Source organism: Tamandua tetradactyla, chromosome 12, assembly GCF_023851605.1.
Source record: "Tamandua tetradactyla isolate mTamTet1 chromosome 12, mTamTet1.pri, whole genome shotgun sequence".
Classification (NCBI taxonomy): Eukaryota; Metazoa; Chordata; class Mammalia; order Pilosa; family Myrmecophagidae; genus Tamandua; species Tamandua tetradactyla.
This window is the reverse complement of record NC_135338.1, coordinates 74410371-74437475: the sequence shown is the minus strand read 5'-3', so window position 1 is coordinate 74437475 and position 27105 is coordinate 74410371. Positions and strand designations below refer to the sequence as shown.

The window sequence follows — 27105 nt, the reverse complement described above, 5'->3', positions numbered from 1 at the left end:
CCTTTCCCTTGCTCTTGACACCCAGGCATGGACCTGAACGCACACACCCCCAACACCAGAGACAAAAACAGGCCTACACTGCCCTTCCCCATGTAGTCCTTAGGGTTTGCCTTAATTTCCCCTGCCTCTGAGAAGCCTTCAGACCCTGACAGATAGGGGTCACTTGCTCTCCTGAGTATTCCCTCAACTCCTGTCCTCATCCCCCTCCTGCTCCCTGAAATCTGTGGAATGGTGGCCTGTTCGCTTGTCTGCATTCAACCTAGATCTTAGTTCTTCAAAGGCAGGGTAGGGTGCATGTCCTGCGCCCTGGACATTACTGATGGATACTCAGTAATGGTGTCTAACTTGTTCTGAGGAGAGAGGAACAAGGAAGAAGCAATTGATAAGGTGAGAAATGAAGCAAGGAGGATGAAACTGAACCTTATATTTATGAAAAGATGTCAGAGCTTTAAAGTTATACTCAGTTGACCTCATATATCTGTAGCCTCTAGTAAGTAACAGAATCTGGAATTCCTGCTATATCTGAAAATCTGTAACCCTAGCTGATTTTTATCTAACCCTGAGAGATCATTGATAAAGTATAGCGTGATAATAGAGTGAGAGGTAGAATTGGCTAGGCTCCATAGCTTGTACCTGGCTTACTTGATACAGTTTCCATAGAAAGAGATGATAAAGGGGCTGCTCTTTAAAGAAGATCCATGGGCTCAGCAGGGCAGTGCTTGCTTGGGGGTCTGTGGGGCATTTGCAGTCAACTATTAGCTGGGGCTGAAGTCATATGTGTCTCATATGACTTGTATGAAGACAGTCATACGAGATGGCTTCTTTGCTCACGTCTCTATTTTATTCCATCATCTGGTGTCTGTCCTCATGTGAGTACTAAATAATCTCGAGTGCACTGATTTTATAGTAAATCTTAAAGTCAAATGGTTATGTCCTCCAATTTTGTTCTTCTTTTTCAAGATTGCCAGACTATTTCTTCAGGAAAATAAGTTCTGCCTAACTAACTGACATGCAAAAGAACATCAGGTACCAAATTTATCATAAGTTGAACACCAAAACTCAAATTGACTCTAATATTTAATGCCCTCTTCTGGCTACATGGTATCAAGAAAGAAAATTTCTTCATTTTTAATCCTTCTTTAAGAATCTGTAAAAATTGTGTAGCATCTTTTTATGCGTTTTTGAAGTCAAGGGATAAGTTTACAAAGGACACAGCAACCCATTTGCACTTTCTTTTAAATTTTGATTGTGGTTGACTTGCATATATAAAACAGAATTTCCCAATTACCATTTTAATTGTAGCACCAACCATTACAAAAACTTTTCATCACCCTAAATAGAAATTTATACTTAATAAGCAATACCCCCTCATTCTCCCCTGACCCTTGGTAACCTCTAATCTACTAACTGTCTCCATGAATTTGCTTATTCTAGATATTTCATATCTAATTCATAATGTTGGAATCAAACCATATTTGTCCTTTTTGGTTTGGCTTATTTCACGCAACATGATATGTTCATCCATGTTGTAGAATGGGCCAAACTTCATTCTTTTTATAGCTAAATAATATTCCATTGCATGTATATACCACATTTTGTTTATCCATTCATCTGTTGGTGGACGCTGGAGTTGTTACCACTTTTTGGCAATTGTGGATGATGTTGTTGTGAGCATTGGTATGCAAATATCTGTTCAGTTTCTGTTTCAGTTCTTTGGGGTACATACATAGAAGAACCCACTGACTCTTGCTTTGCTCTTTGCACAACTTCTATTTGTTGCTATCAGGAGCATACAAATAAAAGTAATTTTCTGTGGTGTAATCAAAAGGTAAAGTTAGATGACTGGTTGCATTTTTATACTAGAAAGTCATATATAAGGAAATTTCTGATATGAAATTTATGACCAAATGGGAGATTTTAAAAGCCACAAGCCTGTGTTGGATAGTGTTGCTGCCAGTTGATATTATCATCCTGACAAGTGTCTTTTGTATTTGCACAATCACATCTTTGTCTTACAGTTCAGCTGTTATAAACAGCTAGATGTTGCTAGAGCAACATCCAAGTCTCAGTTGCTCTAGCGTCTAAGATATCCGATGAGGGAAAATGCCACTAGGACTTAGCTAGAGCTAACTTTTCACCTCATGCCTAGGACCGTAAGTGTTGTGAAACAAATAAACAGAACATTCCCCAACAATCTATAATTCTGTATCTCCCTATTCTTGCTGAGGCCAGAGGACCTAAAGAGTAATAGAATAGAGGCATTGGTCAGGAAGAGAGGCTTGAGGCTGAACAGGTACCTCCTATGGGTGCTGCTGAGTGAGTTTGGGAGGTTAAGGACAGTGATGCTTGAGGGTGGAGTTGAAGGAACCCAGTAGTTTTAGGATGTAACTGAAATATCCATTTAGGACAGAGGCTGAAGCCTAGTATGGAATAGGCTCCCAGGGGCTCCTCCCAGCAGAAGGAAGGAATCTGGGGCATTTAGCGTGACAGGGAGCCTGGCCACAGGTGGGTGGGCATACAGACCCATGTGCCTCATTTAGGGCAGAGTACAGAGGATGCTACCAGACCGAGGCCCTTGGGCACCATGTGCAGGGAAGTCACTTTGATCTACAGCCAGAGATGTGGAGCAGGTATGCATACAGAAGAAGCTGACTTATTTAATGTTCATGGAAGCAGGAAAAATTGGCCTAATATTGGCTTAAAAGGTGACTTAAACACCTTGTGGATTTCAGCAGAAACAAGCTTCTCATGGGAAGTAGGAGGAAAGACCTGAAAGTTTCCTTGGAATGCTGTGAACTTTGAATAAAGGGAATCTGAGAGCCTGTCATTTTCCCACCCTTGGTACCTGGTATCTCAGGTTACTTAGTATTTTGAACACTGGGGCAATTTCAAACTGCCAAAAGCATGTGCTGTGTGGAGTTAATGGGTTTGGAAAGCTGTAGCAGTGAAAGGGGAGACTCATAGGTCCCACTGTGTTGGCTACTTATGTTCTTAAGCCAGCTTTCACTGTAGGAAATCCCTTCGTGTTCAGCTACTGCTGTAGCAGCAATTTTGTAACTTCACAAGGACCCATGGCAAAACCATAATCATCACAATAAAAGGAGATGACCTTTTGAGTCTTTCATTGCCCCCAACAGGGAAGACCATGACTACCTCCTAGATTCCAGAGCCCCTGAAATCTTTTTATATCATGTATAGAATTTGAAAAAATTAAGTAAATTGTACGTCTCCCATAAAATGAGCTTCAAGGTGTTGTGCAATGAAATATGTTGACAGTTATTTAAAATAGTGAAAATAATATATCCTTATTCCCAAAAGAGAGCTGGAGCAGCTATATAAAGTTTAGGACAAAATTTGTAACTAGAGACAATGAGAACATTTTTTCATAATGAAAACATCAATCAATCAAGAAGACATAACAAATATAAATATATATGCAGAGCCCCAAAGTACATGATGCTAAAATTGACAGAATAAAGACAGAAATAGACAATTCAACAATAACAGTTTGTTCTAGTTTGCTAGCTGCCAGAATGCAACACATCAGAGATGGATTGACTTTTAATAAAAAGGGATTTATTTCATTAAAAACATGTAGTTCTTCAGAGGAAAGGCAGCTAACTTTCATCTGAGGTTCTTTCTTATGTGGAAAAGCACAGGGTAATATCTGCTGACCTTCTCTCCAGGCCACTGGGTTCTAACAACTTTCCCTAGGGTGATTCCTTTATCCATCTCCAAGGGCCTGTGCTGAGATGCAAGTGCTGAGATGAGGTATGCTGAGCTACTTGGGCTGTGCTACGTTGAGCTCTCTCATTTAAGCACCAGCTGATTAAATCAAACATCATTCTTTGCAGCAGGCATGCCTCCTAGCTGACTGCAGATATAATCAGCAACAGATGAGGTTCACATGCCATTGGCTCATGTCCGAAGCAATAGAACTAGGCACCTTCACCTAGCCAAGTTGACACCTGAATCTAACTACCACACAGTCGGAAGTCTCCTACCCAAGTTTCAATAATGGATAGAAAAACTAGGCAGAATTTGCCTCAGGTGCAATGGAACATTCCTCAGGATGGACCATATTCTAGGCAACAAAACAAGAAATCAGTAAATTGAAAAGGATTGAAAGAATACTAAGTATGTTCTCCGGCCACAATGGAATGAATTTAGAAATCAGTAATAGAGGGAAATTTAGAAAATTAACAAATGTGTGGGAATTAACCAACATGTTCCTAAATAGCCAGTGAGTCAAAGGAGTCAAAGAAGAAATCACAAGAGAAATTAGAAAATACTTTGAGATGAGTGTTAACAAAAACACGAAGTACAATAACTTATAGAATGCAGCTAAATAGTGCGTACAAGAGAATTTATAGCTGCAAATGCTAAAATTTGTTTTTAAAAGGCAAAAGACCTCAAATCAACAACCTAATCTTACACCTTAAAACATGGGGTGGGGGTGGGGGGACACGGAGAGCAAAAAAGCAACCAGGAGGAAGGAAACAATAAACACTTGAGTGTAAATGAATAAGATAAAAAATAGAAAAGCAATAGAGAAAATCAACAAACCCAAAGTTGGTTCTTTGTAAAGATAAAAATGAACAAATTCTTTAGCTAGATTGACCAAGCAAAAAAGAGAGAAGAATCGAATGAATAAAAATTTATAATGAAAGAGGGTACATTACTAGCAATATTATGAACATAAACAGGATTATAAGAGAATACTGTGAACATCTGTATGCCAACAAATTAAATAACCTAGATGAAAGAAAAGTTTCCTAGGAAGACACAAAACAGTGAAATGATGGGAAAGAAATGGAAAATCTGAACTGATATATAGCAAGCAAAGAGATTGAATTAGTCATGAAATGAAACAAAATAAAACTACCCACAAAAAAATAAAAGCCCAGGCCCAGATGACTTTAATTAAATCCTACCAAATATTATCAAATATATGTTAGGGCTAGGGTTAGGGTTAGGATTGGCGCCGTTGAAGAAAGGTAATGGACTCTTAATGTGAGGATTTATTTCTAGACTCTTAATTCTGTTCAAATGGTCTATATGTAGCTTTATAGTAAGTTTTGAAATTGGGAAGTGTAAGTATTTTTTTTCAAGATTGTATGGCTATTCTGGATCTCTTGCAGTTCCATATGGATTTTAGGTTCTGTGTGGCAGTCCCTGCAAAAAATGCAGCTGAAAATTTGATAAAGCGTGCATTGAATTTGTAGGTCAATTTAGAAGATATTGCCATCTTAACAATATAATTCTTGCAATCTAAGATATGGGGTGTCTTTCCTTTTATGTATATTACCTTTCAATAATATTTTATAGTTTTCAGAATAAAAGTTTTTCACTTATTTTGTTAAATTTGTTTCTAAGTATTTTTTTGTTTTGGTGTTATAAATAGAATGGTTTTCTTAATTTCATTTTTTGATTATTCATTGCTGATGCATACAAATGCAACTGATTTTGTATATTGATCTTGTATCCTGCAACCTTTCTGAACCTGTTTATTACCTTTAAAAAAATTTTTTTAGTATGTTCCTTAGGATTTTCTGTATATGAAATCATGTCATCTGCAAATAGAGATAGTTTGACTTGTTCCTTTCCAATCTGGATGCCTTTAAAATTTTATTTTCTTGCCTAATTGCCCTGACTATTAGTACAACGCTGAATGGAAATGGTGAGAATGGATATCATCTTGTTTTGTTCCTGATTTTAGTAGGAAAACATCGGTCTTTCATCATTATGACACTACCTGTGACTTTTTCATGACTGGCCTTTATTAAGTTAAAGACATTCTCTTCTGTTCCTACTTTGTTGAGTGTTTTTAATCATGAATAGATATTGGATTTTGTCAAAAGCTTTTTGTACATCTACTGAGATGATTGTGTGAGGATTTTTCCCTTTATTCTATTATGTGGCATATTATACTATTGATTTTTTTGGGATGTTAAACCAACCTTGGGTTCCTGGGATAAATTCCACTTGGTCATGTTGTATAACCTTTATATTTTGCTGGACTCAGATTACCAGAATTTTTCTTAGGATTTTTGTGTCTATATTCATCAGATATATTGGTCTGTAGTTCTTTATTTTTCTTTTCTTATGATGTCCTTGTCTGGTTTTGGTACCATGGTAATGCTCACCTCACAGAGTGAGTTGGAAAGTGTTTCTTCCCTTTCTATTTTTTTGGAGAGTTTGTGAAGAATAGGTATTAATTCTTCAAATATGTGGTTGAATTCACCACTGTGTTACTCAGGGTTCTCCAGAGAAATGAAACCAACAGGAGAGATCTGGAAATAGGACATTTATGATGGTGTCTCACACAACTGTGGGAATGGAAGAGTCCGAAATCCGTAGGGCAGACTATGAAGCTGGCGACTCCAATGAAGGGTCTAGATGAACTCCACAGGAGAGGCTTTCTGGCTGAAGAAGTAATGAAAGAGTCTCTCTTCTTCCTTAAAAGCTTTCAACTGATTGGATTATCCTGCTATGGGAGGCATGCCCTCATTGATCACAGATTGAATCAGCCGCAATGCAGTCAACTGACTGATGATTTAATATAACAGCTTTTAGATTTATCAACCAGCCACAAAATATCTTTGCAGCAATGTTCATACCAGTGCTTGTCTGACCAGAGAACTGGGCATAATCATTTGGCCAAGTTTACACCAGGACCTAACCATCACAGTCTGCCCCTTGTCAGCTTGGCAGCTATACATATCACCTTGAAACATGCTTAATTTCCAGATAGAATACAATAACAGACATATGTTTCACTTAACAATACTCATCTGTCCTCCATACAACCGGAAATGCACTACATCTTAGGTAACATTCACTCTTAAATGTCATATCTATAACTAACTATAACTTAAATACTACAACATGAACAATGTACGTCATATGATAAGAGGAAGGCAAGATATTTGCTTATGTACAAATGCAAACATATAACAAGACAGGGAAGAAATATTCATATAATCACAGTCCTCCTTTCTATAACTGGTCACATGGTCATAGTTCTACTACCCATTCCATGTTCCCTTTACCCTCAGCAAGCATTTTAGCTGGTCATGGTTCTTTGCCAGTAGAGTGGCCCAGACCTTCATTCCTGAAGTTTTTGGGGCATTGATAGTCCTGCCTGGATTGAGTTGTTACAGTTTGCCATTGATGTTAATCACAGGGCATGGTAGTACTAAGAAATGCCCTAGGGAATCGCCTGTACTCCAGGAAAACTCTTCTTTATCTCCATCGTGTAGTTGCAGTCTTATTTCCCCTTGTTGGGAAGCATGTTTCAAGGTGATATGTATAACTGCCAAGTTGACAAGGGGCAGATTGTGATGGTTAGGTTCTCCTGTAAACTAGTGTCAGGATCAGTCACTCAGACAGAATAGTAATCCCCTTTTGTGCCTGTTGATTCAGTGATATGAGAAGCCCAAAGTGGCCAGGTGGCAGTCTTAATTTCTAGTTCAATGGAATCTTTGTGTCTCCTGGAAGGAGCACTCCTCCTTTTGGAACTAAGACCTGTAGACCAGCAGAGCTTAAGGCTTCAGCGACAGGAAGCAAAAATTGTCCTAGCGGATCACTAGGGGTGATAGTGAGTGGTGCCACTCCCATTTTCACCCCTTGATTCCTGGACCAGTAAATATTGGCTATGAAAGAAAGAGCACCATAGAGAGGATGCTGATTCAGAGCATACGCAACCTCCTGGACAGCATTGCCCCAGCTCTGCAAAGTATTGCCACCTAGTTGGCACCATAATTGAGTCTTCCAAAGGCCATTCCATTGTTCCATTAACCCAGCTGCCTCTGGATGATGGTAAGACTAGAGAATTTCATGAACATGTGTCCATTCTTGCACTTCATTTGCTGTGAAGTGGGTTCCTTGATCAGAAGCATTGCTTTTGGAATACTATGACAGTGGATAAGGCATTCTGTAATTCCATATATGGTAGTTTTTTCAGAAGCATTGCATGCAGGGAATGCAAACTCATATCTGGAGTACATGTCTATTCCAGTTAGAGCAAATAACTGCTCCTTCCATGATGGAAGTGGTCCAATGTATTCAACTTGCCATGAGGTAGCAGGCTGATCACCTTGGGAAATGCTACAGTCTTGGGGACTGAGTGTGGGTCTTCTGCTGCTGGCAGATTGGGCACTCAGCAATGGCTGTAGGCAGGTTGGCAATGGTGAGTGAAAGCCCATGTTGGTGTGCCCATGAATAACTGTGCTGGTTTGAAAGGATGTATGTACCATAGAAAAGCCATGTTTTAATCAAAATCCCATTTCATAAAGGTAGAATAGTCCATATTCAATACTGTATGTTTGAAACAGCAATCAGATCATCTCCCTGGAGATGTGATTTAATCAAGAGTGGTTGTTAAGCTGAATTAGGTGATGACATGTCTCCACTCATTTGGGTGGGTCTTGATAAGTTCCTGGAGTCCTGTAAAAGGGGAAACATTTTGAAGAATGAGAGATTCAGAGAGAGCAGAGCAGAACGACATAGCCACGAGAAGCAGAATCCACCAGCCAGCGACCTTTGGAAATGAAGAAGGAAAATGTCTCCTGGGGAGCTTCATGAAACAGAAAGCCAGGAGAAGTAGCAGATGATGCTGTGTTCACCGTGTGCCTTTCCAGATGAGAGTAGAACCCTGACCGTGTTCACCATGTGCCTTTCCAGATGAGAGAGAAACTTTGTGTTTGCCATGTGCCTTCTCACTTGAGAAAGAAACCCTGAACTTCATCAACCTTCTTGAACCAAGGTATCTTTCCCTGGATACCTTAGATTGGACACTTCTATAGACTGTTTTAATTGGGACATTTTCTCAGCCTTGGAACTGTAAACTAGCAACTGATTAAATTCCCCTTTTTAGAAGCTATTCTGTTTCTGGTATATTGCATTCCAGCAGCTAGCAAACTAGAGCAATAACCTTCATCCCTACCAGCATGCCCACTTTGTTCATGATCCCATTGGGCAATGGCAGAGGAAAGAGATGACTTATATCCAAAGGATGGGTCATCTTATCCACTTGATTATTAAAACCTTCCTGTGCTGAAGTCACCCTCTGGTGAGCATTCACATGCCCACTCAGATTTGTCTGTCTAATACTTCTTCCCCAGACCTCTTTGTCACAAATTTTCTAGTCATGCTCCTTCCAAGTCCCTGACCATCCAATAGCAATAGCCCATGAGTCAGTATACAAATGCACCTCTGGCCATTTCCCCTTCCAAGCAAAATGAATAGCCAACCAGGTGCACTGCTTGAATTTCTGCCCACTGGGAGGATTTCTCCGTACCACTGTCCCAGAATGGGGTTGTAGTGTTGTTGCTCTCCACTTCCAGGTGGTCCCTGCATATTGTGCAGAGCCATCTGTAAACCAGACCCGAGTTTTCTCTTCCTCAGTCAACTGACTGTAAGGAACTCCCCAAAAGTCCATAGCTCTGGTCTGAGAAAGAGAAGGTAATGTGGCAGGAGTGGGGGCCATGAGCATTTGGACCACTTCTTTATGTAGCTTACTTGTGTCTTCAGGACCTGCTCTGGCACTGTCTCATGTATACCATTTCCATTTTATGATAGAGTGCTGCTATGCATGCCCAACACTATAGCTTGGTGGGTCAGACAACACCCAGCTCATGATAGGCAACTTAGGTCTCATGGTAACTTGGTGGACTACAGTTAAGTGTTCAGTCTCTACCAAGGCCCACTAGCAGGTTAAAAGCTGTTTTTCAAAAGGAGAATAGTTATGTGCAGTGACTATTAAGGCTTAGCTCCAAAATCCTAAACCAACATCATCATACCTCTTAATTCCACAAAACTCCGTAAAGGTATCAAAAACATTATCACCCATATAAACATACAATTAGCAGAATCTAATGGTGATATTTTGAGTATCTCTCTTGCCCACTCGCCCATGGACTGTCAGTGCCATCTTGATTATTGGAAACAGTGCTTCTGAGTCTAGTCAGAGTAAAAAACCAGTTGTAAAAACCCATTTTTAAGATTCTGTTTCTCAGCAACCACTTCTAGTACCAAACTGTGTAGTCAGGGTTCTCTAGAGAAACAGAACCAACAGGAGGGATCTGTAAATAGGAGATTTATAAAGGAGTGTCATGCAGCCATGGGAATGGAAGAGTCCAAAATCTGTAGGGCAGGCTGTGAAGCTGGCGGCTCTGACGAAGGTTCTGGATGAACTCCGCAGGAGAGGCTCGCTGGCCAAAGAAGCAGTGAAAGAGTCTCTCTTCCTTCCTTAAAAGCCTTCAGCTGATTGGATTATCTTGTTGTGGGAGATGTGGTTTAGTTGATTGCAGTTGTAATCAGCCACAGATGCAGTGAACTGATTGATGAGTTAATACACCAGCCTTATGGTTTATCAACTAGCTACAGATATCCTTGCAGCAATAGTCAGGCTAGTGCTTGCCTGACCAGACAGCAGGGCATAATCATTTAGCCAAGTTGACACCAGAACCTAACCATCACAACCATCATTACCTTGGGGGAAAGTTTTGGTTACTTATTTTATCTCTACTTGTTATAGGTCTGTTCAGACTTAGTATTTCTTCTTGAGTCTATTTTGGTATTTTGTATCTTTTTGTGAGTTTTCCATTAAGCAGGCTGGCTTCCTAGGTTCATAATACCAAATTATTGAGATTTTACTACCAAGAATTAAAATGCCCAATTAGAATTAGGCATTTTAATCTGAAATATTAAAATCTAGGAGCATTTTGATGTTAGTGAAGAACAACATAAAAGATATGATGGGAGGAAAACCTTATGAATAAGAAAATGACACTGGATAGTAATTGAATCCACAGGAACAAATAAAGAAGCAAAAATTGGTAAATATTCAGTTAATATATACTTGCTCTCCTTTGTTTTGTTTTCTCAGCTTCTATCGACATAAAATTATATAAAGCAATATTTATAAAATGTATTGTTGGGTTTGTAATATATATATAAATGTAGTATGCATAACGATTACAAAAAAGAAAAGGGTGCATGAGTGGTTCAGTGGTAGAATGCTTGCCTTCCATGCCGGAGACCTGGGTTCGATTTCTGGACCATGCACCCACCCCACCCCCCAAAAAAGGAAGAGGTGGTATAACCATGTAGGAGTAATATTTCTGTATCTTACAGGAATTAAGTTAGCATGAGCCTGAAATAAACCCAGTTAGTTAAAAAAAATAGGTAGCAAGATATAAGATGTGGATAGATACAGATATTTTTTGAGGTTGTGAAGATCAAGAAGACAGGTGCAGCAGCCACCTTCAGTGAGGGCAGGAGGAGGGGCCGATGTGATTGGGAGGACTGGGTAGCAACTCTGTCGCAGCCTGCACACTACCTAGGGGTGTATGAGGCTGACCTGTAACATGTGAAAGCATTGAATGAATGGAAGCGTCTACTGCCCAAGTGGTTGCAAGAGAGCCATCATATCAAGGCTCTCATATCAAGAGCCATATTCTAAAGTATGAAAATTGAGTAACCTACTTAAATAGCAGGTCGTTGAACCCTATGCTAGTAAAATTATCACATAAATGGGTAACAGTAAATGCATGAGAGTTGGACTTCAAAGACCAAATTTCATTTGAAGTTAACATAAGATCCCATTACAAAGAATATTTGTGTCTCTGTAGTGGCTTAGTAAACCAAAGAAAACCAGTTTATAAAAGTTTCATTTGTTTGTTTGATCAATCTACTAGTTACAAAAAAGTTTTACTTTGTCACTGTTAGAGATTTGTTGTCCTATTAAACTTATTTAAATGTACAGTATGGCGTTCATCATTCCTTTCAATTTTAGATTTTATGCAACAATTCCTCTTTTAGGTATTGTCTTGGTTTACCAAGACTGTTATGACTACACAAGGGGTTAGCTTAAAATACAGGATTTTATTGTTTCATGGATTTGGAAGCTAGATTTCCAAAATTAGGTCATGCTTTCTCTAATAACTTTAGTGTTCTGGTGCTGTCTTGCCACAATCCTTGGGGTTCCTTGGTTTACATCTGTCACTGTCACATGGTGATTTGTTTCCTGTCTCTCCTCTTGTGGCTTTCTCTGACTATGTCCAAATTTCTTTTGCTTATAAGGATTCCAATCATATGGATTAAGGCCTGCCCCGATTCACTATGTCCTCATCTAAATAGAATCTTTAAAGATCCTATTCACAAATGAGTTTGTACTTTTAATGATAAGGTCTTCAAATATCCTGTTTACAATAGGGTTCATTCCTACAAAAACACAGATTAAGACTTGAACTGTCGTTTTGGTGGTACAATCCCCAACAAGTATGTAGTTTGTAAACACCTTCTTAGTACTTTCCTAACATATCCATTTTTATGTTGCTCTTTTATAGGTACTTCCTATTTAACAGACATTGTGTGGTGGGCAGGCACCATTGCAAGTAAGTACTGTGGGGGTGAAGAGTTCTTTTTCTTTCTTTCCTAAGATTAGTCATTATATTGGGTGGGATTGCGCTTGGCTCTGTCTTTGGAAGGTGATATAATTCTGCATCTTCCCAGGATGTGACACCCCCTCCCCCCATTAGTGAGCTCCCACTCCATCCCCACCTCCTGCAGAACGGGGCTTCTTGCTCTACCTCTTCCACAACTCCTCCCTTTGCCCTACACCTTGTTGGAAGGAGGGGGGATGAAAGAGGAAGCAGACTGTCAAACTGTACTGAAAAAATAACAATGATTCCTTATTCATCCTTAGTTGTGCTATTTGTCAAGCTGTCTACTTTTGTTCAACACAGTTGGTTTTACAGAAGAGAATTTCTTGAGTCAACTTTAGTTCCAGATCACAAGTCATGTGTTATACTATAAAAATAAGTAATTCAATTATAGTTCAGAAATATAAGCCCATAGGTGGCTAAAAATGACTTAATCTACTAATTTGACCTGTGAAGCTTCTGGGCTTGCTCTCCTCTGCCATCCTAGCCAGCAAACATGTGAATGACACCCTGGATTTACTTCCTTATGAACAACAAAAGAAGCTTTTCCAAAGCAAGGCATTGTACAGTTCAGCTCAGTGATTAGTGTTAAGGGACAGCTTGATAATCACAAGTGGTATTCTTGTGGTTCTCTTGACAGTGGCTGTTGGTCAGATTGGAAACTTCCTGGCTTACACGGCAGTCCCCACAGTCCTGGTCACACCCCTGGGTGCCCTCGGAGTGCCATTTGGGTGAGAGCTGTAATTTTGTGTTTTGGAATTTAATGCATAGTTTGGATATATTTAAAGTTTATGTTAAAGTTTGTGTTAAAATAACAAAAGTAAAATTATAACTAAAGTTAGGTCTTCCGTATTTCCAGGCTATTTGATCATTTTATTCCTCCATGTTTTCTTCTATGTATTGTTAACACTTTTCCTAAAAGTTTGCTTTAGTATCTCAAATGGTAAATTATTCATGGATAGCTAGGAGTTCAGTACTATCTCTGTCCTGGTCTTTGCCCTGGATAACTTCATAGAGACTACAGAGTCTTCCCATACCTGTACAAATTATTCTGAAAAATCATTAAGCAAAGCTGGTCAGTGAGTGTTTTATTTGGGTGCCTGGCATCCCCTTCTGGGCACTGAGCAATCCCTAATCCCCAGGAAGAAATGACATATGGGCATTGATAGACATGGAAGAAGGTTTATTACTTACATAGAAAACAGCAATGATCTCCCCAAGGAGAGGGGTCCAGTTTGGTACATTCACAGTGAAAGGAGAGTGAGGGGGACTTTGAATTTTTATTGTGGTTAAGAGGTGGGGTTGGTTGGACACACTCTGGGGACAGAGGTCACTAGGGGTGATTTTCTTATCAGTTTATGCAGATGTGTGCACGGGTGAAAGATCAGAAGGATATCAGCAGTCAGAAGTCAAAAAATGGAGCCTTTCTCTTGACTGTAGTTGGCTTACCTATAAAAATTATTTTATGAGACATTTATTAAATAGCTCAACGCACATTCTCTTATGAACCTATTTATAGTTCTTTGAAGAAATCATTAATAAATGGAAATAAGGTGGAAGAGAAATAAAATCCAAGTTTCGGACTCATCAAAACATTCTTTTTCTGTAATGTTCCAAATAGAGCCCCCCAAATCCTTGAAGAGAAGTTTGTCTATGATGGATATGGTCACTTTTGTATCTTAACATTTTTAGGATTTAAGGTTCTGAGTCCTAAAAATCACAAGGTGTTCTTCACATGTGAACCTTTGAAAATACGTTTGTAGCACATTGTTCTTGTTGCTATTATGCACACGTAAACCTAATACCACATGTGGCTTGACCTAACTTCCTGAAGCCCCTCTCTGAGAAGCTGGCATTGTGTTAGTGGTGCTCATGTAGGAGAATCCCTTCCCCTGCTTCCTAGAGAGAGTCCAGCCTCCCTCCCCAAAATCATGCAAACAGACAACCTAATCCTGTGATCTTTGTACGTTCATGTAATGTGCATATATTAAAATGCATTCCCGGGGGCGGGCCACGGTGGCTCAGCAGGCAAGAATGCTTGCCTGCCATGCCAGAGGACCTAGGTTCGATTCCCGGTGCCTGCCCATGTAAAAATAAAAATAAAAAAGTAAAAAGCATTCCCGGGTTAATTTCCAAAGAACCATTCTCATTGACTTTGATAATTGAGTTGCCTCACTGGAAATACTCACTGCTCCAAGTCTTTAGGAGATGTTAGTTATTCAGAGAAACACATAGAGATGGCATTATGGATTCAACTCAGGATCCCAATAAAAAAACTTTAAAAAAGAAGAAAACTAAAGTTTAGTTGGAAAAAGTAATCAAAGATATCACTGTGTGTGTATGTATATATATTTAAAAGAAGTTCTATTCTCAATAATGGAGTGATGTTGCTAGAATTACATAGAAGCAGAAACGAAAAGGATATGATTTCTCAACCTTGGCACTGTAGACATTTGGGGTCAGATAATTCTGTTTTGGGGGGTGTTCTGTATATTGAAGGATGTTTAGCAACATCCCCAACCTCCACCCATCAGGTACCAGAAGCACCCTCTATCCCCAGAACATCTCCAGACATTGTCAGATGTCTCCTGGGAACATCCCCAATTGAGATTCACTGCTCTATATGAAATTTTTTTTATTTTGAAGGGTTTTGTTTGCTTCTTTTTTTGTTTTCTGATCCATTTGAGAGTAGGTTACATACATAATGGCCCATTGCCCCTAAATATCCCAATGTGTAATTCCTAAGAGTATGGATATTCTTTTAATAACCATAGTATAATTCTTGGTTTTGGTGAATTTAACATCATTAAAATACTTTATCTAATCTACCTGCCATATTCCAATTTTTCAGTTCACCCCCTCATGCCTTTAATTGATATCACTATCCTTTATACCATTATTTTCCCTTCTAGGACAAGGTCCAAGCTAGAATTAGGAGCTGCGTTTAGATGTCATGTCTCTAAAGGAAATTTGTTTTGTTTTGTTTTTAAACATAGTATTGGGAAAACTGGTAAGCAGTTTGGGAGAACATGAATTTAAATTCTAATCATAGCACCATCAAAATATGATCTAAATGAATTAAGCATTATATGCAGATTGGCCAATAAGCGTGAAGACAGAGAAACACATCGTTAAATAGTTTATTGGTGGTACATTCACTGCTTGATTTGTGTGATTGAATTACATGACATATTCAAGGGTATTATCCCTCACCAGAAGTGCAGCATTCGCTATCTTCGGTAAAACTGATTCATTAACCAGCATCTCCATAAATCCCTGCCCAAGCATCTGTGTGGCACATTGCTGCAGATCATGTATGTCTCTGGTTTTCACTAAACAAACCTGCAATTCCAGTATAGCCCATGGTAAGTAATGTAGGAAATTCATTCTGTAAAAGAAAAAAAAAATTTAGCTATGTTTCCAGAGCATATGGCCCATGTAAAAGAAAAATATTTTTATTTTTAAATATAACTGGAAAAATATATCATCTTTATCAGATCTTAGAAGGATGTGCTTCTGAAGTTGGAAGCAATAGGTGTCACAGGGGTTAATTTTATACAATAAAAAATAAAACGATAGAATGGGAAAAATATTTCAGTCAACTGTGACTATGATTCAAGTTATAAGATGTAAGGATTTCTTTCAAATTGTTCAGAAATAATATGAAAATCCCAACAGATAAAATGGCAGAGGAAATTTATGTAGGAAAATACATTCGTTACACTAACATTAAACCTAATTGTCAATAAAATGTACATAAGCAACCAGATATAATAAATACCTATAAAATATCTGAATGCTAATAAAAATGTTAGAAAGGGTATCTGGTAAATAGAACAAACTATGTAAATATATACTAGCTCTCAATTGTTCTTTTCTCAGCTAAAATAATAATTATAACAATATATTGTTGGATTTGTAGATGTAATATGTATAATATTTAACACAAAAAGGTAAGAAGGAATAGAGGAGTAACATTTCTATATCTCACAGGAATTGTTACTATAAATGTGAAATGGATTCTTGTGAGATAAGATGTATATGGTGTTTTGGTTTGCTGAAGTTTACAGAATGCAATATACCAGAAATGGAAGAGCTTCTATAAAGGGAATTTAGTTCTAAGGTTGTGAAACTGTCCAAACTAAGGCATCCAGGGAAAGATACCTTGGCTCAAGAAAGCGATGGATCCAGAGCACCTCTGTCAGTTGGGAAGGTATGTGGCTGACATCTGGAGTCCTTGGCTTCTCATTTCAAACAGCTTCCCCAAGGGTGTTTTCCTTCTTCATCTCCAAACATCTGGGTCTCCAGTTGGCTCTGAAGCTTTTTCCAAAATGGTTTCTTCTTAAAGGACTCGAATAAGCCACCCCACCTTGAAGGGGTGGAGACACATCACAATGGAAGCCACCTAATAAAAAGGTCCCACCCTGTATTGGGTGGGTCACATCTCCATGGAAACAACTTACTCCAAAAGATCCCACCCAGCAATATTGAAACAGGATTAAAGAATATGGCTTTTCTTGGGTACACAACAGTTTCATACCAGCATATCCCACCATCTGGACCCCAAAAAGGCACGTTCTTTCCATATACAAAATACATTCATTCTGTTACAATATCAGAAAGCCTTGAATCATTTCAGTAACAATAAAAATATAATACGAAGTCAGAAACAGTACAGAATCTCATCAAAGTCAGGTACAGGCATGCTCTGTCCTAAGGCAAAATTCTCTGGCTCTGTAAAACTCGGAATTTGTTATCTGTTGCCAACATACAAGGGAGGAATAGTCATAGGATACATGTTTCCATTTCCATATGGAGAAATTGGAAGGAACACGGGTCACCAGACCTAAACAGTCCCTAAAACCTGCAGGACAAACTCCATTAGATTTCAAAGTTTGGGAGTCATTTACCCTTGGGGCTTTAGAAGTGGCAGTCAATCCTTTCTAAGGGCTTATTCAGTGGCCCTGCACTCTCCAAATGCTGGGTGAGTTTTCCAATACTGGGGCTCACTGGGGGACAACATTTCTCTTGGATCCACCATCTGTAAGCATTGGGGCCACACCCAGGATCTCTGCCATCTCTGAGACACACACTCAATCCCTCCAGAACAACGGAGCGGCAGCCTGGTCCCCCCAAACCCCCGAAGAATGTGCTCCACCCTCTTGGGGGCTTGGGGCACTGTAACTCTTCCAGAACATCTGGGTGGAAAGCCTGCCATCTGCCTCTGGGGCATACTCACCCTCTCCATGTGTATGGGTGGGTCTGCTCTCCTGGCCCAAGATTTCCTGGCTCCAGACCTTAGCTTTCATGGTTCTGCTTCTGAAATCATTTTTCCTTCAGTCTGTCCCTTTTCTCTCCTTTTAATCCAGACTGGCAGTGGTTCCATTTATGCAGATCCCACAATACTCTTACTGGTTTTCTCTGTAGGATGCAGGGATCATAACTGTGAGACAATAGGACTTACCACAAATCCTTTCTGGGTAACTCAATTTCCAGTCCTGGCTTTTTCTGAAATGGCTGATGTGTTCCATATTTAGTTAAATCCTCATGTGGGGCCCTATTCACTGGGTTCTCAGTTTCTGGAAGCCCAGAATTTTCCAGACTATCAGTTACTGGTTTGTTTGTACCCAAAAGTTCAGTTCTCAACTTTTCTCTTTCCTCTTGCATTTTACGGTAAATTGCAAGGAAGAGCCAGACTTCATTTTCCACATTTAGTTTGGAAATCTCTTCTGCTAAATATCCAAGTTCATCATTCTCAAATTCTGCCTTCCATTCAATTCCAGCACCTAATTTTGCCAAATTTTCTGCTACTAGAAAATGAGGGTTGCCTTCTTTTCAGTTTGCAATGACATGTTCATTATTTCTATCTAAAGCCTCATCAAAGGTATCTATAGAGTCCTTTCAACCAACAGCCTCTTCAAAATGTTCTAGGCCTTCTCTAGCAAGCTTCTCAAAACCTTTCCAGAATCTTCCCCTTATCCATTGCGCTGGTTTGAAATTATTATGTACCCCAGAAAAGCCATGTTTTAATCCCGATCCAGTCTTGTGGGGGGCAGCCGTTCCTTTTAATCCTTATTCAGTGTTATAGGGCCGAAACTTTTTATCAGATTACCTCCACAGACATCCATTTAAAAAAATCGTTCCAACATGTTTGGTATTTGCTAACTGCAGCAGCACTCCATTTCTCTGGTACCAAAATCTCTATTAGTTTGTTAAGCTGCCAGAATGCAATATACCAGAAATGGAATGGCTTTTAAAAGGGGAATTTAGTAAGTTAAAAGTTTATAGTTCTAAGGCCCAAAATATGTCCTAACTAAGGCATCCAGAGAAAGATACATTGGCTTAAGGAAGGGGCATGTGGGAAGGTATGTAGTTGGGATCTGCTGGTCCTTGTTCCCAGTTCCGCTGCTTCCAGCTTCTGATGCCAGTGGTTTGCTCTCTAAGTGAAGGAGGGCCTTCACTTAGCTCCTTCAGGATACACCTCTGGGTTCTGGCTTGCTTAATATCTCATGGGAAGGCACATGGTGATGTCTTTTGTGCTCTGCCCATGTCTAGGCATCTGCTTCTGTCAGCACTCGAGGCATCTGCAAACATCTGTGTCTCTGTCAGCACTGAAGCAACTGTTCTCCACACATCTGCATCTGTATTTCCAAATGTTTCTGACTTGCATTTGCATCTGCATCTGAAGTTTTTCAAAATGTTTCCCCTTTTAAAGGTCCCAGTCACATCTCCATCTATTCAAAAGGCCACACCCATAGTTGGGCCTGTCAAATCTCCATGGAGATAATCTAATAAAAAATTTCAGTCCTACAGTATTGAATCAGGATGAAAAGAAATGGCTGTGCCCACGTGATTGGATCAGGATTAAAACATGGCTTTCCTGGGGTACATAATAATTTCAAACCGGCACATATGGTAACTCCTAAAGTAACCAGTAGGAAAATAATTCAAAAAAGTATAGTGAAAAAAATCACTAAAGAGAAAAAAATCACTAAAGGCATTAATTTTATACCAGAAAATATTCACTTAATGCAAAAGAGAGGAGTAAATGAGGAAGATAGAGGGGGGGGAAAAGACTTAAGACATAGAAAATAAAAAGTAGAATGGGAGACATAAATCCACTGTATCAATAAAAATATTAAATGTCAATGCATTAAACAGTTCAATCAAAAGGCAGAGATTTTCAGACTAGGTAAGAAAACATGATTCAAATATAGGCTTTCTACAGGAGACACACTTTAAATTCAAAGATACAAATAGTTTGAAAGTAAAAAAGATGGAAGAGAGAAGTCATGCAAGCAACAACCATAGAAAGCTGGGGTTTCTTTTCTAGTACAAGATAGAACAGACTTCATGACAAAAAATGTTACTAGAGGAAAGGAGGGGTATTTCATAATGACAAAAGGATCAATTCATCATGAAGACATAACAGTTATAAACAAATATGCGCCTAGTAACAGGCTTCAGTATATATGAAGCAAAAACTGACAGAGTAAAGACAAATAGATATTTCAACAATAATAGCCAGAAACTTTAATACTCCCCTTTCAAGAATGGATAAACCAAGTAAGAAGCACATCAAAATGGAAATAGGTAACTTGAACAACACTATAAGCCAGTTTTATAAGCAGTCATCTATAGAATACCCAACAACAGCAGAATACGCATTCTCCTAATGCACATAATTCATTCAGCAGGATAAACTATATATTAGGTCATAAATGGAAGAAGATTGAAATCACACGAAGTTTGTTTTCCAATCATAATCTAGTGAAATTAGAAATTGATTATAGAAGCAAATCTGAAAATTCACAAATAGGTAGAAATTAAACATTTCACTACTAAATAACCAAGGGGTCTGTGGTGGTTTGGAGCTTTGTACTCCAGAAAAAACATGTTCTTAAACTTATCTGTTCTGGTGGGTGTGAGCCCATTGTAAATAGGACCTTATGATGCGGTCACTTCAGTTAAGGTGAGGCCTAACAGAAACAGAATGGGTTTTAATCCTATGTTTTGAATTCTGTATAAGTAGAATGAAATTCAGACAGAAAGAGAAAGCCACAGAGAGCAGCTAAAAGCTGAAATTCAGTGGAACCAAGAAGGGAAGTGAGAGGCCTGGAGAGGTGACCATGTTCATTGCCATGTAGCAGAAAAGCTAAGAACCAAGAATTGCAGATACCAACCATGGAACCTACAGTCTTTGGGGGCAAGCATCACCTTGATGAGTCCTTGATTCGGACATTTTCCTGGCCTCAAATGGTGAGCTAATATATCCTCATTGCATATTTGCTTCTGCCAGCCAAGGAAACTAAAACAGAGTCAAAGAAGAAATTAGAAATTAGAAAATATTCTGAGATAAATAAGGGTAAAAATACAATTTACAGCCCTTATGGGGGTACAGCTAAAGCAGTCCTCAGAGGAAAGTTTATAACAATAATACTACATTTCAAAAAGGAAAGATCTCAAAAACCTAACCTTCTACCTTAATACACTGGAGAAAGAATAGCAAAATAAACCTAAAGTAAATAAAAAGAAGGAAATAATGTAAGGATTAGAGCAGAATTGAATGAAATAATGAATAGAAAAACAATGGGGAAAGACAGTGTCTTAGTTTTCAGGTGGAAAAGGCAACTACCATACAATAGATTGGCTTAACAGGAACTTACTGGCTCATAGTTTCAGAGGCTGGAAGGCTTATTTCCTCCTAGGATCAGTAGCATTCCACCTGGCTAGCAGTCCTTGGGTTCCTTGGCTTTCCAGTCATATGGTGATGACCTCTTCTGTCTCTTCCAGCTTCTATCGACTTCTAGCTTCTGCTCCTCCAAGTGCCTTTCCCCTCATGAAGCCTCCAGTAATAGGATTCAGGCCCAACTTCATTCCGTTGGGCCACACCCTAACTAAGAATAACATCTTTGAAAGGTCCTGTTTACAATGCATTCTCTCCTACAGGAAGGTGGATTAAGATTTAAATGTTTTTTACAGGGTACATAATTCAACCTACTATAATCAATGAAACCAAGAGATGTTCTTTGTAAAGATCAACAAATTTGATGAATCTTTAGTTCAGCTGACCAAGCAAAAAGAGAAGGTTCAAATCACTAAAATCAGGAATGAAAGAGGGGGCATGACTACTGACTTTACAGCAATGAAACAACTTTATGTTTGTGCTGTATGTTAACAACTGTATGCCAACAGATCAGGTAACTTGGATAAAATGGATCCATTCCTAGAAAGAACACAAATTACTGAAAATGACTCAAGAAGTAGAAAAATCTGAAAAGATCTATAATAATTTAAGAGATAAAATTAGAAATTAAAAAAAAAAACATGCCAAGCAAAGCCCAGTCGCAGATCGCTTCACTCTTCAATTCAACCACACATTTAATGAAGAACTAATACTGATTCTTTACAAACTCTCCCAAAAAGTAGAAGAGGAGGGAATATTTTATGAGGCTAATCTTACCCTGACACCAAAATCAGACAAAGACATTACAAGAAAAGAGAACTAAAAGACCAATTCTCTTAATCCCGACATAAAACTCATCAAAATATTCGCAAATCAAATTCAGCAAAAGACAAAAAAAGATTGTACACCCTGCCAAGTGGGATTTAACCCAGTAAGGTGAGGTTGATTTAGTATTAAAATCAATTTATGTAAAGCAACACATCAATAGAATATAGAATAAAACCATAGTATCTCAATACATGCAGAAAAAGCATTTTCTAAACTACAATACCCCTTCATGATAAAAATATTTACATACTAAATATAGAGGGTGTTTCCATTGGCTACAGCTCCCAGAATGTAATATACCAGAAATGGGTTGGCTTTTACAATGGGGATTTATTAGCCTACAAATTTACAGTTCTGAGGCTGTGAAAATGTCCCAATTAAGGCACAACAGGATGATACTTGGCCTCTGAAGGCACCTCTGTCACATGGGAAGGCACTTGGCAACATCTGCTCATATTTCTCTCCTGGGTTTCATTGCTTTCAACTTGTGGTTTCAGTGGCTCCCTCTCTCAGCTTTTCTGTGCCCTGTGGTCTTCTCTGTAGGCTCTTAATTTCATCTCTTTTTAAAAGACTCCAGTCAGAAGATTAAGACCCGCCTGGATCAGTGGGTCACATCCCAATTGAAATAACCTAGTCAGAAGGTCCTGTTCACAATAGGATTGCACCCACAGGAATGGATTAGCAGAACACGGCCTTTTCTGAGGTATGAAATATCTTCAAACTAACACAGAGGGTAAAGTCTTAAACTGACAGAAGGCCTGTAAGGAAAAACCTCTAGCTAACATCATACTTAACTGTGAAAGTGGCTTTCCCTCTAAGATCAAGAGCAAGATGAGGTGCCCATTCTCATTGCTCCGGAGGTTCTAGCCAGGGCAGTTAGGCAAGAAAATGAAATAAAAGGAGTCCGAATGGGAAAGGAAGAAGTCAAATGGTATCTGTTATTAGATGACATGATCTTTGTGCCTGTTTGAATCTTTTGTGGACCCCAGAAAAAGCGTGTCCTTTAGTCCTCATTCAATATTCCTGGGGTGAGCTTTTTGTTTGTCCATGAAGATGTGGCCCACCCAATTGTGGGTGTTAAATTTTGATTAGATGGTTTCCATGGAGATGTGTCTCTACCCATTCAAGGTGGGGTTTCTTTCTGAAGCCTTTTAAGAGGGGACCACTTTGGAAAACGCTTAAGAGCCATGAGAGCCCACATAGGCAGAGACATTTGGAGATGAAGCAAGAAAACACCCCTGGGGGAGCTTCATGAAACAAGAGGCCTGAAGAGAAAGCTAGCAGACATCATTATATTCACCATGTGCCTTTCCAATTGAGAGAGAGACCCTGAACATCATTGGCCTTCTTGAACTAAGGTAGCATATATGTTACAACATGATTGCGTCTTGAAAACTAAGGACTGCATGTTGCACAATTTCATTTTTATGAAATGTCCAGAATAAGCAAATTTTTATAGAGACAAAAAGTAGATTAGTGGTTGCCTGTGAATGGGAGGTTTGATGGGTTGTGGCTATGGGATGTTTTTCTTTTTGGCATAATGAAAATGATCTAAAATTTATTGGGTAGTGGATGCACAACTATGTGAATATATCAGTGATTTGTAATTTAAATGGGAGAATTATATGGTATATGAATTATACCTTAATAAAACTGTGTGGTGATTAATTTCCTGTGCCATCTTTGGCTAGAGTATTGTGTCCAGTTGTTTGGTCGAGGAATTACTGGCCTGATTGTTGGTGTGAAGATATTTCACAGATGGATTTTTATCTATAATCACTTGATTTCAGCTGATTGCATCTACATAAGCAAAGGAGATTTTTCCCTCTTTGCAATGTGTGAATGAGGGGGAGGGGGTCTCATATCCAATTAATTGGAAGTCTGATAAGCCAGAACTGAGAATTTCAGAAATCACAAAGATTCCATGCCCATATCTTGCTCTGTGAGCCTTTCACTTCTCTGTGGTTTCCTCTTTTCTGAGAAACTTCATGGAGATCATCAATGCTCCTCAATTTAATATCCATTTGTGTATTATTATATTGTTGGTTAGTTGGTTAAATGACATTGCTTATTTCCCAAACTATATTGGTAGGGGTTCCTTGAAGACAGGCTATCTGGACCTAGGAATGTAAAGTGGTACAATGGCAAAAATGAGAGCTTTGGTCTTACAGGTGTGTCCTCGTCAGGTTTCACCTGTTAACTTTATGGTCTTAGGTTTGTGCTGATCCTTTCTGATGCTCAGTGTCCTTATTTGTGAAATAAGGATTAAAGGAAATAATCCAGTATATAACTGGGCCTAATGTTCCTCATCCGGTGATGTTCATGGTCCCAAAGTGTCTTTGCCATAACTTTCAATGCCAGAATTGAAAGTAGGGACTCCACCATATATTTGCACGCATATTTGTTCATAGTGGCATTATTCCTAATTGCCCATAAATGGAAGAAAAGTGAGAATGACCAGGCCAATGACTTAAGAACAACCCAGGTTCTCCAAATCAGATTTCATACTGATGTTATGCAGATTTCATTAACTTCTTCTAAATATATGAGATAAGAGAAGATACTCATTACATACCTTAGGATTATAGATGTTTTATAAAAAATGCAGTTGTGTTTTGCATTAAAAAAGTAATGTGACTAAAACTATAAAACTCCTAAAAGAAAATATAGGGAAGTATTTTTAGGATCTAGGGTTAGGCAATAGTCCTTAGACTTTACATGCAAAGTATAAGCAACAAAGTAAAAAAATAGATAAATGGGACCTCATAAAAATTAAACACTTTTGTGCATCAAAAGACTTTATCATGAAAGAAAAAAGATGACCTACAGAATGGAAGAAAATTTGGAAACCACATATCTGACAAGAGTTTAATATCCAGAATATATAAAAATGTCCTACAACTAAACAACAGGAAAACAAGGACCCAGTTAAAAAATGAGTGAAAGACCTGAACACACATTACTTCAGAGGATGTGCAAATTCCAGAAAGCACATGAAAAGATGGCCAATATTATTAGCCATTAAGGAAATGCAAATCAAAACTACAGTGAGATACTACTTCACACCTACAAGAAAGGCTACTATTATAAATTGAAAATTGTAAGCATTGGAGAGGATATGGAAAAATAGGAACATGTATCCCTTGTTCGTGGGAAAGTAAAATCATGCAGCCACTGTGGAAGACAATTTGGGGTTCTTCAGAAAATTTAGTATAGAATTACCATATGACCTGGTGATACCATTTCTAGGTTTATACCCAAAGAATTGAAAGTAGGGACTCCACCATATATTTGTACACATATTTGTTCATAGCAGCATTGTTCCTAATTGCCCACAGATGAAAGCAACCCTAGTGTTTATCAACCAATTAATGGGTAATCAAAATGTGGTATATACACACAATGGAATATTGTTCCATTCCATTGGAACAATATAAGCTATATAAGGAATGAAGTTCTACATGTGACAACATGGATGAAACTTGAAGATAATGTTGAGTGAAATAAGTCAGGCACAAAAGGACAAATATTGGATGATCTCGCTAGTCTGAAATAATTAGAATAGGCAAACTTATGGTCAGAAACTAGAATATAGGTTACCAGAGGTTGGAGAGTACATTAGGTTGGGGAGTGCATAGACAATGGGAATTAAAGCTTAAATTGCATAGAGATTCTGTATGGGGTAATGGAAAAGTTTTGATAATGGTAGTAGTACCGTGTTGTGAATGTAATTCATAGCACTGAATTATTTGAATGTGGTTAAAATGGGAAATTTTAGAATGTACATATGTTACTAAAATAAAATTTAAAAAAATTCGTAGGACTTTGTACACAGAACCCTAATGAAAACCATTAGCTATAATTAATAGTACAAATATAGTAATATTTTTTCATCAGTGTAACAAATGTACCACACTAAAGCAAGATGTTAGTAAAAGGGGGTTATATGGGAACTGTGTATTTTCTGCTTGATTTTTCAGTAAATCTACAACTTCTCTAATAAACTAAAAGAAGAAAAGAAGGAAAGAAAAAAAAGAAAAATGAAAAACATAATGCAAGCATATTTTTAAAGTTTTGAGCATTGGAGAAGAGAAAAATAATTACCCATACTCCTTCCACCATACTACAATTACTATTAGCAGCTTTCTTCTTTTTGTACATTTTTAACTGTTGTGATCATGAATTATTTGTAATTATTTGAACAATTTTGCTTCCTACTTTCCCACTTAACATAATTTTTTCTATTATTTGTTTGCTTTTATAAATAAGAATGAAATACTTTTATGTTTATTCAATCCCAAAACTTAATTTTTCTACTCTGGTGTATTTTATAACTGCTGGAAGTAATATTAGAATATAATAATATATGGGTTAAGAGTGTCATTAACTATGTAGTGCCTACCATGGAATTGGTATGAAAAACCTACTTGTATTGAAATAACAACTTCAATAAAAATTCCCAATCTTTTCTATCCTGCAAAACTAAATAAAAAATAATGAAAATATGGCTCTAAAGACAGTATAGCTTTTCTATGTAAAATATTTGCAAAAAGTAGAAGAAGGTTTAATAGTTTGATTTAAACTTTAACAATGTCTTTTTATCTTTGAAGGTCCATCTTAGCTTCTTACCTTCTGAAGGAAAAGCTTAACATCTTGGGCAAGTTGGGCTGTCTACTAAGCTGTGCGGGTTCTGTCGTGCTAATTATCCACTCCCCGAAATCTGAGAGTGTGACCACTCAGGCTGAGCTTGAAGAGAAGCTAACCAATCCAGGTAACTCCTTTCTAGCAACCATGCCAGGAGAGCTTGCTAAGAAAGGCACAAGGAATCTCATCATTTTTATGATGCATAAAGCATGATACATGATGCATCCTCCAGAACTGGTTATATTGTAATGTCTACCCCTTTGTTTATCACATATCGTATGTTCATCTTGCCAGTCAGCTGTGCACCCCACACTGCAGGCTTCCCTTGTTCTCCACCCTCCCCTCAGATTTATGAAGAGTTGCCATTCCCAGGGTGACTGTGTCTCTCTGGTGAAGTTTCAGGAGTCTGGATCTCTATTCTGTATTTTTGACTGCTGAGCACCTCCTGGGGGGTTGCTGCTCACTCAGTATCTGAAATGTAACTTGTCACATCTTTTC

The 27105-nt window shown here is 38.4% G+C and overlaps 1 protein-coding gene and 1 long non-coding RNA gene across 5 annotated transcripts in view; one reads left to right on the top strand and one right to left on the bottom strand.

Annotated features, from left to right (window-relative positions):
- The window catches only part of NIPA1 (NIPA magnesium transporter 1), a 62143-nt gene that overhangs the window by 4142 nt on the left and 30896 nt on the right, over window positions 1–27105 (top strand). For both annotated transcript variants that reach the window (XM_077123969.1, XM_077123970.1), the window contains exons 2-4: window positions 12354–12401; window positions 13090–13180; window positions 26574–26734. In XM_077123969.1, coding sequence (XP_076980084.1) covers window positions 12354–12401; window positions 13090–13180; window positions 26574–26734 — 300 coding nt within the window. The remainder of the gene's footprint in view (window positions 1–12353; window positions 12402–13089; window positions 13181–26573; window positions 26735–27105) is intronic.
- LOC143652382 (uncharacterized) overlaps window positions 15572–27105 on the bottom strand; it is a 47043-nt gene continuing 35509 nt past the window's right edge. Inside the window, exons 1-5 of one of the 3 annotated variants that reach the window (XR_013160598.1) lie at window positions 21116–21627; window positions 20633–20757; window positions 17689–17870; window positions 16614–16818; window positions 15572–15837 (exon numbers count right to left, since the gene is read on the bottom strand). This is a non-coding gene — a long non-coding RNA (uncharacterized LOC143652382). Of the gene's footprint in view, window positions 15838–16613; window positions 16819–17688; window positions 17871–20632; window positions 20758–21115; window positions 21628–27105 lie in introns of those variants that run through there. The other 2 variants (XR_013160599.1, XR_013160597.1) reach the window with 2 other exon arrangements.